A 13,379-nucleotide genomic window follows, 5' to 3' on the forward strand; every position below is an offset into this window, starting at 1 on the left:
GGGGAGGCCGAGGAGAAGGTGGGGGGGCAGAGGAGATGCCGGGGGAAGAGGACATGACGGGGGGGGGAGATGGAGGAGGAGGGTGGGGGGAGGCGGAGGAGGCTGTGGGCAGGGAGAGATGGCGGGGGGGCAGCGGGATCTTGCTCACCTCCCCATCTATAAGCCCCCATATGAGGAGAGCAAGGGGGGGGGAGCCAAGAAGTGATATGGCTACCACATGGGAAGCACTTTGGCTGCCATGTGGGCAGCATACATAGAGCAAAAGATGAAAGCATGGGACTGCCATGTGAGCAACACAAAGGAGGACTTGCCTGGCAGTATGGAGCCAGCATGGTGGCAGTACAGCTCAAATTGGAGCAGGTCTACACAGGTTTAGAAGGCTGGAGCAATACACAGCAACAGTACGGATCTGTACAGCAGTCTGTAGGAGCCTGGACGGGATCCTTGCAGAGGTTCCAGGGCCTGCCAATGGCCTGAACAGAGGCGGATGTGCTGGAGCAGGTCTAGGGCCTGCAAAAGGCCTCGATTTAGTCTTGTCCATCTGTTTCACCTCCACTTTCAAGTCTTGTAGTATGGCGTGAGCTGCTGCCCCCGCTGCACGCCTGGCCACTTGGCAACACATGGGATAGTAAACTTCACCATATCTACTTGTATACTAACTGTTATTTAGGCCCCTACAAACATTTCATGTATTTAGGCCCCTACAAACATTTCATGGATGCTCAAGTATGTGTGGGTGTGTGGATTTGTATGTGTGAGAGCATATTTTTATACAATTGTCTACACGTCAGTGGGGATGTCATAGTAGCTAGTCCCTGCTATGCATGATGGAGTTTAAGGTTTTCAATCTTATGAGTGACTATCGTGAGATTGAAACTGCGCTATGTTGTGTTTTTCGAGGATGAGTTTGGAAATGTTCCTGGATTCATCTAGGTATATGTTATAAGCCTTGGCATACTGTTCTCCTGTGTGTTGCCTCAAAAACCACAATGATCGTTGACGTGGGAAACCTGTCAGCTAATCAATGCAAATTGGGCATAAGATCACAAATAAAATACACATGTATTCACAAGCTTGGATTACCAGATGGTCTCCCTAGAGATACGCAGTAATTATTCTGAATCATTTGAGGTCATGCTATATTCTAACCAGCGTGTTACAGAAAGCATCTCTAGCTCCAAATCTGGGCATCTCATCACAGAAAGTACCATGACAATGCACTTTATTTGTCTCTTCATGGGCTCTAATATCCTCTCGCTTTTAGTAGTCTGAAATCAAACTCAGCCTTGCTGTTTGCATTGCACTCATTTTGCGATTGCGTTGTTCTTAGATATCCATTTCTGATAGTGGAAGCATCGACTAGTCTTCTTTCGCACGTCAGTAAGAGCTCTAGTGACTTGTCTTTTAGCTATTCTTGGCTGTGCTATGTTTACCGTGGGCATTGAGGCACATCTGGCATCCTCATCTTTGTAGGGCTCTTCATATGGCATTTTACTACCTATACTCGTAGGGCATTTGTAGAGATTACACGTCCAGATTGATGAGTTGGCTATATATTTTCAGTATCCATGAGAGAGCCACCTATTACTTTTCAGGTCTCATAGATTCCTTTGGACTTTTTAGGGGTGTTAATAGAATCTCTGTGTGTGTGTGTGTGTGTGTGTGTTGATAGAACCTCTGCTACCAAATTCAACTAATTAATTCGTTTTGGTGCATGGAGGCTTAATTAAGCTATGTTTATCTATGGCTTAATTTATTTATACTTTGATTTACCTATGTTTTTCTATGGCTTAATTTATTCATGCATTAACTAACCTTGACTCTCCATAGCTTAATTTATTTTATGCATAGACTATGTCCAAGGAGGGCTTCCCCAAACGTTCAAGAATCCAAAACCTTCTTTTTCCCAAGCATGAGCCCTACCACTAGGCTATTAAGTAATATTAGAAAAATAATGAAAAAAGTACGCACAATCTTAGATATGAAGTCTTTTATCTATGGTCCTTAGGCATGTTTAGAATGATTGAACATAAGCTGAAAACAAAAAGTGGGGAGCTGAATAGTCCGTTTTACTTTTAGTTTCAAATGATTGAGTATGCATGTCCTTTCTAAGTTAGGAATGTAATTTTGCATCTTTGTAGGAAGTGGTACATAAGTGTAAGGGGTCCTTTTAGTTCTTTATGCTTTAAATGAGAGAGAGAGAGAGAGAGAGAGAGAGAGATTTTATTCCTGTTTTTTGGAAGTTTTTGTTTTTGGTTTCTTGATTTGCTTGTTTAATTGTGCTTAGTCACCTTCTTCCTTTCTTCTTTATTTCTTTATTTCTTTATTTCTTTCTCTTTTGTTTATTTGACGTTATTTAGTAAGCACTGCGTTTGCCCAAGAGACTCCGCGGGTCTTTAGAAACCCAATATAGCTGCTTATGCTTGGGCATTGATGACAGCATAAGTGTTGCTTTGCTTGCTAAGTATTTCTTCCTTTTGTTTTTCAAAAAAGTTTTTGTTACCTCTTTTTTATTCTCTTTCGTTTTCTCTTTTATTTTGTATAGATTTTTGGACTTTAGAACAACAAAAAATCTAAATTTGTATGATTGGATATATTCTAGTCTTACAAAGGGGTGTGTGTGTGTGTGTATCCCTCTTTCCTTATAGTATAAATCCTCCCTCATCCCCCTCCCTCTTTGGGATGTCCTTTCCCCTTTAATGCCTTTCATAAGTGGTCCCCTCCCCCCCTTTTATTGAATTCAAGCTCTCCCTCCCCCACGTGAGACTAATTATTGCCCCCCCCCCCCCGTTATTGCTTAAAGATTTTGCCATCACATACCACTCCCCTCTCCCCCCATATGATTTTTTGAATGTTAGGGGCACCTATTTAGCTTTTCCTCCTTGTGATCCCAGCCATACGCCCCTCTTGTATAGATGCTTAATCACCTTCTGTGTCCATCTGTCACATTGCTATATTTGAACTTGGTTCCTGATATTTTCCAGATCCATCTTTTGCTTTTTTTAAATTGGATAATAGTGAGTGGATATAGGTTTACTTACTGCAATGTCTCTATGCTCATTCTCCAGGGGAGCAAAAAGCTTCTTCAACTAGTGAGTGACAACTCTGAACGTCCAGGAGGCAGACAACAGCTGGTATGTCTATCAATGTGCCATTGTGATCAGATATGCATGTGTGTTTGGGCTTGGATAAGGGTACAAGTTGTGTGTTTAAGGGTTGCGCACATGAAAAAAATCTGTGGATTAAACAAGAAAGATCGGTTCTTCCCTTGTAACTCCATTTGTATGAGATGGTGCACTGATGTATGATTCTGTGAGCTGCTTAAAAATCAGCAAAATTATGGGACATGTATTTAATCCCCCGCCCGCCACGTCGGCATGAACTGTGACCACCTTGTGGCCGAGCAGATGGACAGGCTGGATTCCGACGTTATCATGGGACCATGGATCACATTCTCACACTTAGGTGTATCATTGAGGAGGTGAGGGCACGGAAACAGAGGGTTTATTGCTGCTTTGTGGACTTCTGCAAAGCCCTTGATATGGTTCCAAGAGCCCGCCTCATCAGGTGTTTGCAGGACTTGGGTTATGACTAGGAGATCATTTAGGCTGTCATGGCACTTTACGAGAGGGTCTCAGGTAGAGTATGAATAGGATCTGGATGGACAGATGAGATCATGAGTACTATTGGGGTTAAAGGGTGTCCTTTATCAGCAACCCTGTTTGGCCTATAGATTGATGAGATTGAGACAGTTATGCAGACATTGGGGGGGATGGATGCTCTCTCGCCAGCATTCTAATTCAGATCTTTTTATATGCAGATGATGTGGCACTCTTATCTTCCTCAGTAGAGCATGGCAAGTATTCTCTTGAAGCGAGCAAAGGCATCTGACTTAGACCTTAATTTGATCCAAGAAGGGTAGGCGAAGTCATCCACACATGTGACAAACTAATAAAATCCCCCAATAGATGTTGTCATCATGGGACCACACACATCACTATGTATCAAATGCAATTTGCGGGCTGCACCAATAGTCCCATCTTTGAGAAAGGAGAACCCATGCATCTTCCCCAACAAGCATCCCTCACAAATGTGCTTTGAAAGTGCATGCATTTTTGGAAGATCTACCACCATGTCCTGTGAATGCATCTTAACCAAGCTACCATAATTGAGGTGCCCAAATCTCTCATGCCATAGATGAGTGTGTGCAACAACTTCACTGCATGTGCCTCTACCTCAGGCCCTCTTTCATAAGAATCAAGATTATACAGCCCTCCTGTAAGTGTTCAGTGACTGCAATGATGTTATCATGCTGAAAGTTATACATGGCACAACGATAACTATCAAAGATCACTTTAGAGCCATTTGTAATGGCTGAAATAGAAATCAGATTTTTCTTGGTACCTGGAACATATAAGACATCCAATAGTGTGACTACATCACTTGAGACTGATGCGATTTCAACTTTACTAATGCCTTTAACTCAAGAAGCATTGTTAGTAGGAGCATCTGAAACTACAGTCTTGACTCCTTTTTCTTTTTATCTGAAGCAATGCACTTTTTGCATTATGAAATATCATGTCTTGGTTTCCTGCAATGTTTGCATCCCTTTTTCCTTTTGCTGAATCAGAACTAACCAATTACCGAATACACCCGTCGCCACCACAGGTGCCTTGGTTATGATTGACAATGACTATCACTGTGGCTAGAAGGAGATGAAGTACTAGGATTGTTCTTAGGCTTTCTTGAACTCTTACCTCACTTGCCTTTACCTTTATGATACAGTGGCATATGCTTGATCTGCATTCATGGAGGCTATCCGATTTGCATGGCTTTGCTCCTCTTGTACAAGCAATGTGACAAGCTGATCAAAGGTATAGTGGTTGGTATTACCCATGGCCACCAACCTCAATATAGTAGCAAAGCTTGATAAGAATCGGGAAGTCCACTCAGAGTAGTAGGCACAACTTGAGGATGTGGCATAATCTCATCACATTAATGAGTTGCTCTTTGTAGTCCTTGAACTTGGTTAGATAGGCATCCATACTTTCCCCTTCTTCCATCTTGACACCATCCAACTACTTATGCAAAAAGGCAACTCTCCTCTCATTCCTTATCTGATAGAGAGAAGAAAATTGATCCTATTCAGCTTTGGCAGTCCTGTAGGACCAGAAATGTGGGATAAATCTCTTCACTGACAAGGCAATCAAAGCATGTGCATGTGTGTCTCTACCATCCCATCTACTCTGATCTTGAGTAGGAGGCACTGCGGTAGTAGTGGTAGATGAAGAAGAGCTAACAACGGTACCACCACCTGTGGCAATGGGCATAGTGGCAAGTAGGTGCTCTGGACATAGGCCTCACATCAGTTCTTGCAACAATACCCCAGAGGTTTTTGGCAACCAACACATGGCGCATCATATATGACCACATAGGCTAGTTGTTGCGATGGAGTCACCAAAATGGCAGCATTTCCAGCTATTGACTACTGCTCTGCTCCCTGAACTGTTGAGTGACGAAGGTTGATAGGGCCTATGGTAACAATTGCAACAACGACGATCTGCAACAATGCTAGATTTGTGCTTGTGCGGCAGCACAATTTTCAATTAAATTACTCAATAAACTTAGAACTTCAAATAGCCATTATTTTGAGATGAACACCCACACAAGTTTCACACAGAGGTCGCGCAAAGAAGGGAAAAGAGTTCGGCACCCGATAGGGTGTGAATGAGGTACACCCCCTACCTAGGCTAATCCTAGGTATATTTCTTTATTACAATGATGCTCGCAGCTCAGCTTCAATTACAATAATAGTGCAGACCCTCGGACAAAACCCGAGGTTAACCTAGAAATCCTAGGACATGAATTAGTCCAAAACATGTACAATGATCTCCCCAATGAATGAAAAATCAGAGAACTCAATACATAAGCTGTAGGAAACTGTAGAAAAAGTAACCACTAGCAGCCCTTGGTGAAAACCAGGCAAAAAGAGATCCATTACTTGCTAGTCTCGTACAAATTTGCAAGAGAGAGCAATTAGAGTGCTTAGAACTGATCCCAAACTTCTTATAGACCTTGGGTGAAAGCAAAAAGATATACAAAGCTAAGAAAGCACAAAAAGCAAGCTCAAAAAGATGTAAAAAGCTGAAAAATGCATTGGAGAAAGGTGTAGATATGTTTCAAACAGCTGATGGTAGGTAGTGGGCAGCATACATTTGGTGTCAGGGTAGTACCAGCAAGTGGGGGATGACTTACAGCAGAACTGCTCTAAATCTGAGAATAGCTTGCAATTTGAAATGAACCAGCATGCAAAGGTGGCATAATCGACAAGCAAGAGTGCAGTTGTACGTTGGGGCTGAGATCACCTTGGATTGTGATGCCACGGTTGAGTGGGAGTGCAAGGAGTACGGAACAGCTCAATTTTACTTGCAAGAATCATAATGAGTGAAAGTGCATAGTACAACCTTATCCTATATGGCCTATCGTAGGACTAAGTGTCCTAACCCTAGATAGGACTAACTCTACCAAAGAAGTAAATATGGCCTACAAGGTTCATACCAGGGAGAATATGGCAACAAATAAGTGGTCCATGGTGAATGGGAAAGTGGAGGCCAAGATCAAGGTGGTGGTGTCGGATTAGTGAAGCTAGATTATGGACATGATACATAGACTAGCTCTTGCATGCCTATTGTGTTTGCATGGTTTTGTGAGCGTACTGTATCGATTTCTTCGAATGGCTCGTATGCTTGCCAAAGTTTTGTGTTATAAAGATCCACTAGATTCTGCGTCATAAAGTTGGACATCACAAGCGGAGAGATGTGTGTACCTGAAACGACTAATAGCGGTAGACTATACACACACACACACACACACACATTTACATATACATATACATATACATATGTATATGTGTGTGTGTGTGTGTACAGATTTCCCGCCCGTATAGGCTCTCGAAACATCTTCTGTTTTTTCTGCTTCCTCTGTTCCTCTTGCTCGAGTCTTCATTCGACGGAAGCACGGTGCTTTGCCTTCTTCATCCTCTTTCAAATCGGCAAAGCTTGATCTCGTAGATGGCCCTTCTTCTTCCTTGCAGTTGGATCTTCTGCGTCAGTTATGCTCAGTCTTTGTTCCTTCATCAGGTTCCCCGTTTGTTTGCTCTTTGGATTCTGTCCTTTTGGTTTCAGGTCTTCGACAGTCTGAGCAGTTTGGAGTCTGTCTCTACTTTATGGGCAGGGTTCTTTCTGCCACTCAAGTTTCAACTTCATCGTTGGGCTGAAGCTGCAATGGGTCCGGATTGTATTTCATCCTTTGTCTTTCTGGGCAAAGGATTTTATTATGCCCATGTTTCTTCGATTGATGTGGTGGAGTGGCTAGTCAATCGTGCTAGTGTTCCTGGGGCTGGTTTCTTCGCTTTGTCCTGGGATCCACTTTTCGATCCTTCTGCTACCCTTCCGACTCACTGTCTGGTTTGGATTACTCTCAAAGCGCTGCCTGTGGCTCTTCTTCAGCATCTTTCAACTCTTGCAGCTTTTTTGGGACCCTCTTCATGTTCCGAGATAGGAGTTCTTGCAAGCTTCCCGTGATGTTCGCCTTTGCGTTTTGTGAGATATAATACAGCCCGTGCCATCTACTCTGGATCTTGATTTGGGATTTGCCCATCCGATGCGCATTAGGCTGCATTTTGCATCTTTTCCCACTGCATGTTATCGGTGCCGACAGGTTGGTCATTTTGCACGTGATTGCCCTTCTACATCCAGGCCCATTCCTCCTGCTCCTTCTTCAGTTGTCATGGTTACTCTCTCTTCTCCTCCGGTTTCTTCTAATGCTCTGAAGCACTACTGGAGGAAGATAGATAAATCACAAGCAAATCTTCCTCTTGCTGAAGAAGCTCAGGATTGCACCCCTGTTGAGCACCATCAGTCTCCTTCTACTCAGGATATGGATGTATCCCTTGCAGAGGGGAATTTATAGGATGATATGCATGCTCTCTCTCAGGATGCTGCCCCTGCTCTTACTAAGGTTGATCCTCAGAATGAAGCTCAAATGCTAAGTCGTGCTTTATCAGATGCAGCTTTTTCATCGGAAGATACAGATGTTGATTTAGACTCTCTGCCTTTGATGCCTGTGCCAGAGTTTTCTTCTGTCCGGGATGCAGAAGTATCTTTTTTACTGGAATCTTTTCATCCCATGTTACAACAGGTTTTTGACCGTGTGATTCAGAAATTTCGGGTATCAGCCTATATCAAGAAGAATCACAAGGGCAAAAAGCAGCTTGTTTTTATTGATGGTGTGGTTTCATCACTGCATCAGTTTTTACAAAGCAACAATTTGAAGCTGAAGGATGCTATGTTTGATCCTCCTCCAGCTTGATATGTAACTTTTTACATGGCTGCCTCATGACTTTTGCTCTGAGGTTTTACTTGTAAATTTTTTCCTTGTACTTATTGGTGGGTTTTTACCTCTTTTGAGGTTTCCCCACAGAAATATAAGATTTCACCCCCAAAAAAAAAAAAGTGTGTGTGTGTATGTAACTTTTTACTTGGTTGCCTCATGACTTTTGCTCTGAGGCTTTACTTGTAAATTTATTGGTGGGTTTTTACCTCTTTTTGGGGTTTCCCACACAGAAATAAAAGATTTCACAAAAAAAAAGTGTGTGTGTGTGTGTGTGTTGAGGTCGCTACTCTTGTGATATAATCAATCAAAAGTTTCCACTAAAAAAAAAGTGTGTGTGTGTGTATTGATGCCTAAGCAAGTGATTCGTATTGCATGATTGGGAGATTGGTGGGTATAGATGTTGTCTTTTTTTAACATAACTAAGCTTTTTTTTTTAAATTATGTTTTAAAATTGGCACCACATGTCACTGTGCCCAGATAGACTCTGCCTCCACAATAGAATTGTTCTGTTTTAATGTCCATGTGGAGGAAAGTAGTTTTTCTATACTGATTTAGCAGTAATTGCTGAATATCGTAATTACACCTAGAAGTGTATGCTACCCATATTGTCGATAAGACATGACAGAACCACAGATACTGCTAAGGGGGAGTTGCACCCTTTGATGTTAGAATCTAAGCCGACTGAGTAAGGTTTTTGTAAAAAGTCCTCTTATGAGATCCCTCCGGATAAAGGTAAAAGCAGTTGCCCAACAATTTCAAAGCTGCTTATGGGCACTCCCTCTGGATAAAGGTAAAAGTAGTTGCCCAACAATTTCAAAGCTTTTTATGGGCACGCCCCCACAATAGTTTTAATGTTGGGGGACATTATAGCCTTTATCTTCAATGAAAAGATTTCTATGATGAGTGGGTAAATAACCTGCTCATCAAGAAGAGCTAGTAAAGCATGAAGGTCGAGGCTGAAAACGCCACCTCAAACTTGTGGTGGAATTCAAGAAAAAAGAGGAGCCATTCTACTCCCTGAGGAAGATAGTCCTCCTAGTAGAAGCTGCTCATGAAGACCCTTGCATGCTCAACCAAATGGCCATTAGAGTGTAGATTGTCTATTCAAATATTGGCCAATGTGTGAGACCAGTGGACGTGGGAGCCATCAAGTGCCTTTGTGCATCTAGATCTCCATACGTGCAATGCTGAAATGCTCACTAAGATCGCCCAAAAAATATATGTGCATGTCTGTAAGCAACATTGGGAACATCATCTAGAGAGCATGACTCAACTGAGTGTCATCAAAGCGAAAGGGAAAGGGAAAGGGAATAAGAGGAGCCATGCCTCTCATAAAAGATATTGGGCCCCGAAAGAGAGTACTAAGCGACTGAGCCCAAGGTCGTGAAGAAGGGGGAGGGGACAAAAAAACTCAAAAGTGTAGCAATCCCCTTCGAAATTGTCTTTTCCTGTTTGCAATCCCATAAAGAATACTAAATGGACTCAGGAGAAAGGCAACAAGGGCAAGTAGGGTTTGACCCAAACCTGGACCTCCACTGGTTTACTGCAATTCCTCCATGAATAGAAAGCCAAAAGAAAAGAATGATTTTTTAATTCCCGAGGGACTTTTAGAGTCTTATGCAAAAAGACCGATGAGGAGCTCCAGTAGGCTTCCAATCCCTAAGATTGGGCTGAAACCTCCTGGAATTGCTAACCATGTAGGATAAGAAAGGGAGACTCATCACATAGTTTTCTGCTATACTAGCTAACTGAATCCTAATATTGGAATTTTGTGATTGGTGGGTTTATAATAAATATATTACCTGTACCAAACCATTCTTTCTTACAAGGTTGCAGTTATTGGCGATGAACAGAAAAATATTATTACATGGAGTTGTGCAACCAGAGACTTGTGAAGGAAGCTTCATTAAAAAAAATGGTTGTGATAGATATGACACTACAAGGTGTTTTTCAAATTCATAAAGACTGAATTTGTTATACTTCCAGTCCACCAAGGTGGTCATAATGTGAGGCTATTATTCAGACGAAAGAAAGGTAAAGCAAGGCTCGCCCTATAATTGTATATACCCACATTGTGATCGAGTCGATCTCTCGGGACGTGATTAGTCTTGCAAAGTAGTTTGGAAGGAGTTTACTAAACTCTACACTCTTTCTTTGATTTTGGCAATGCAGTCCAGACACAATCCATAAGCGACACATCCATTGCTGCCATCTCTATCGGTACATGTGAAAATAATTTAGATGGCTTAGCCTAACTTAATTCTAAATATTGATTGTGCTCGGGGGGCCTATATATCTTACGTAGAACACCCCATTCTTTCTCATAGAGTTGCAGATGCTGAACAGACAAAATTTTTGAATTTTATTGCATGTAGTTGTGTACCCAAAGACCTCTGAATGCCATTTGATGCTACTTTTTTAGAGCTTCATCACAAATCATGGTTGTGTTCGATATGATCACATGACAGTGGAAGGTACTCAGAAAATTTGTAAAGATTGAACTTATCATACTTCCAGCCCGTCACGAAGGTCATAGTGCATGAGGCTATTACTCAAATGATTTCTATCCTATTGTTTATGGCATATTGATGAAAAAGAGTCAAAGCAAAACTTTCCCTATAATCGTATGTAGTCACGTTGTGATTCAAGGCAATGTCTTAGGAGTGGTTGCTACTTTTGCAAAGTAGGTTGGAATGAAAGCAGTTGTAGGTTGAATGAAGTGAATGTGGACTACTTTTTGATTAGCCTTCTCCTTTAGTGCTAGCCTTTGTCATGGCTGAGTCTTCCCTTTGCCTTCGGAGTGCCGACAGAAACTCAGTATGAAGACCTTTGTATAAATGGATGCTCAAATTTGTGTGGGTGTGTAGATTTGTATGTGTGAGCATATGTTTATACTATGGTCTACCCCACTATTGGGCGGTGATGACATCAGTGGTGGATGTCATAGTAGCTAGTCCTTGCTACGAATGATGGAGTTTATGGTTTTCAGCCTTATGAGTGGCTACCATGAGATTGACACTGCGCAAGTGTTGTGTTTTTAGAGGATGAGTTTGAGCATGTTCTTGGATTCATCTAGATATGTGCTTCTACCGTATTAGCGGACAGGCGAATTTCACCTTGTGAAGTTTCGTCCATGTTGCGATATTGTGATAAATTCTTTTTATCTTAAGTGGTGATGTAAGCATTTTTTTTTCTTGGATGTTCTTTTGGGAGAGACTAAAATGAAATGGTAGAGTCTTCAAAAGCAGTTGTAGGTTGAATGAAGAGAACGTGGACTATTTTTAAATTAGCCTTCTCCTTTACTGCTATCCTTAGTAGCTAGTCCCTGCTATGCGTGATGGAGTTTATGGTTTTCAGCCTTATGAGTGACTATCATGAGATTGCACTGCACACTGTGTTGTGTTTTAGAGGATGAGTTTGGGCATGTTCCTGGATTCATCTAGATATATGGAATGAAAGCAGTTTACTAAAGACCACTCTTTCTTTGATTTCCACAAAATGGAGCCAGATTGGTGTAGAGCTAAAGATACGATTATGAGCTTGCTTCTGATGTCTCTTGTTACTGAAGGTGCTCTTTCCATGCGAGAAACTCGAGAGTATGGTACTGCCCATGCAAGTCCAGACTCAAGCAATAAGCGACACATCCATTGCTGCCATCTGTCATCATTATAGTTTGGATTATACTGAGATGTTGAAGTGGCGAACCTGTAAAGCCAACAGGGTACTTACTGTGTGTGTGTGTGTGCCCCAACACATCCCTTGTTTACTCGTGTGTTAATATGTGTTTTTCACAATCTCCTAGTAGAAATTTTATTTTCACTCTCATTGCACTGCTTCTTCATGTGGACAGATTGAATGGAAAATGCGTAGTGGCAACCAAATGACTTAAGAGTCAGACTCGTTCCAATGGAAACTGTTCTAGTATATTGCAGAATCTGGAGCTGAGAACATTTAAAGCCATTGATGCATTTTGTTTGCTACCACAAGGACACTCGGGTTCCCATAACTTATTCTCAGATGATGCAAAGGAGTCCCATGTCCTCATCAAAGCTTTATTGGCATGTCTTAGACATTAATGGACTGGGGCAATCGGAGCCTGATTGAGATACAGAGTCTCGTATTCTTGACCCTGTTGTATTGTGACATCTTCTGTGCCGGTCATCAATCACTATTTTCATAATATTAAGCTTTTTATTGCCTCTCGTTGGTCCCTGTATGCACAACAAATTAGAGCTAGCTACATAGACTTGAGGAGGTCTGATACTCCAATGAAACAAGGAGACTCATCTTGTAATTGCGACTTGCTCAGAAATAGTGTTAAGAGCAATTCTGAATCACTTTTTAAGGTGACCTACATCAATCTTTACATTAAACTTTGACTAGATAGTATCTCTGTTATTATTTTCTATGAGGGGAGGATTTGTGAGTGATGCTCTCATGTTACAGAGCCAGCAAATGCAATTAAGCAGGTCTTTGGTATTTTGGAAACATACTCTCAGAGTAGCAAGACCTTTTATCATTTTCTGATTGAATGTCGTTCAACATTTAGACAGTGTATGGTAGGCGTACAATATGTGTTTGGCATGTACACACCATCACCGAAAATTGTAGATGCTTTGCCTTTGAAAGATGTATAAAATGACTTTCCAGAGTCATTCTTTTCACAAAATTGGTATCTATTTTATTTTAACCACTGTTGTTTAAAAGCCAGCGAACCTGTCATTTCAAAAAGTACATTATATCATGCAGGGAAGCCAGCTTGGGCAAGTTCAGCTCCTCACAAGGAAAAGAAGCATCGGCCCAAGTCCCAAATCTGAAAAAGGCAATAAGCAAGTTCTATCTCAAGCTAAATAAGAAGAAACCAATGAGGCAGGTGTGGTGTGCCTCATACTGCACTCTGCCAACAGGACAAAAATGTCAAAATTCCACACCTAGGAAAACATTGGAGAATAACTTGTGCGGGGAATGCTCCATGCTGAGCCATG

At 41.7% G+C, this 13,379-nt stretch overlaps 1 protein-coding gene across 2 annotated transcripts in view; it reads left to right on the forward strand.

Moving 5' to 3' along the window:
• LOC147883093 (K+-H+ exchange-like protein) overlaps window positions 1–12,873 on the forward strand; it is a 69,173-nt gene extending 56,300 nt beyond the window's left edge. The window contains exons 8-10 of one of the 2 annotated variants that reach the window (XM_087399657.1): window positions 3,069–3,134; window positions 11,963–12,115; window positions 12,245–12,873. In XM_087399657.1, coding sequence (XP_087255783.1) covers window positions 3,069–3,134; window positions 11,963–12,115; window positions 12,245–12,283 — 258 coding nt within the window. In that variant the 3' untranslated portion in view covers window positions 12,284–12,873. Of the gene's footprint in view, window positions 1–3,068; window positions 3,135–11,962; window positions 12,133–12,244 lie in introns of both variants that reach the window. The other variant, XM_087399658.1, reaches the window with a different exon arrangement.
• The last annotated feature ends 506 nt before the right edge of the window (window positions 12,874–13,379 follow it).

Source organism: Dipteris shenzhenensis, chromosome 28, assembly GCF_047967505.1.
Source record: "Dipteris shenzhenensis isolate YYH24624 ecotype China chromosome 28, Dip_SZ_1.0, whole genome shotgun sequence".
NCBI classification, from domain to species: Eukaryota; Viridiplantae; Streptophyta; class Polypodiopsida; order Gleicheniales; family Dipteridaceae; genus Dipteris; species Dipteris shenzhenensis.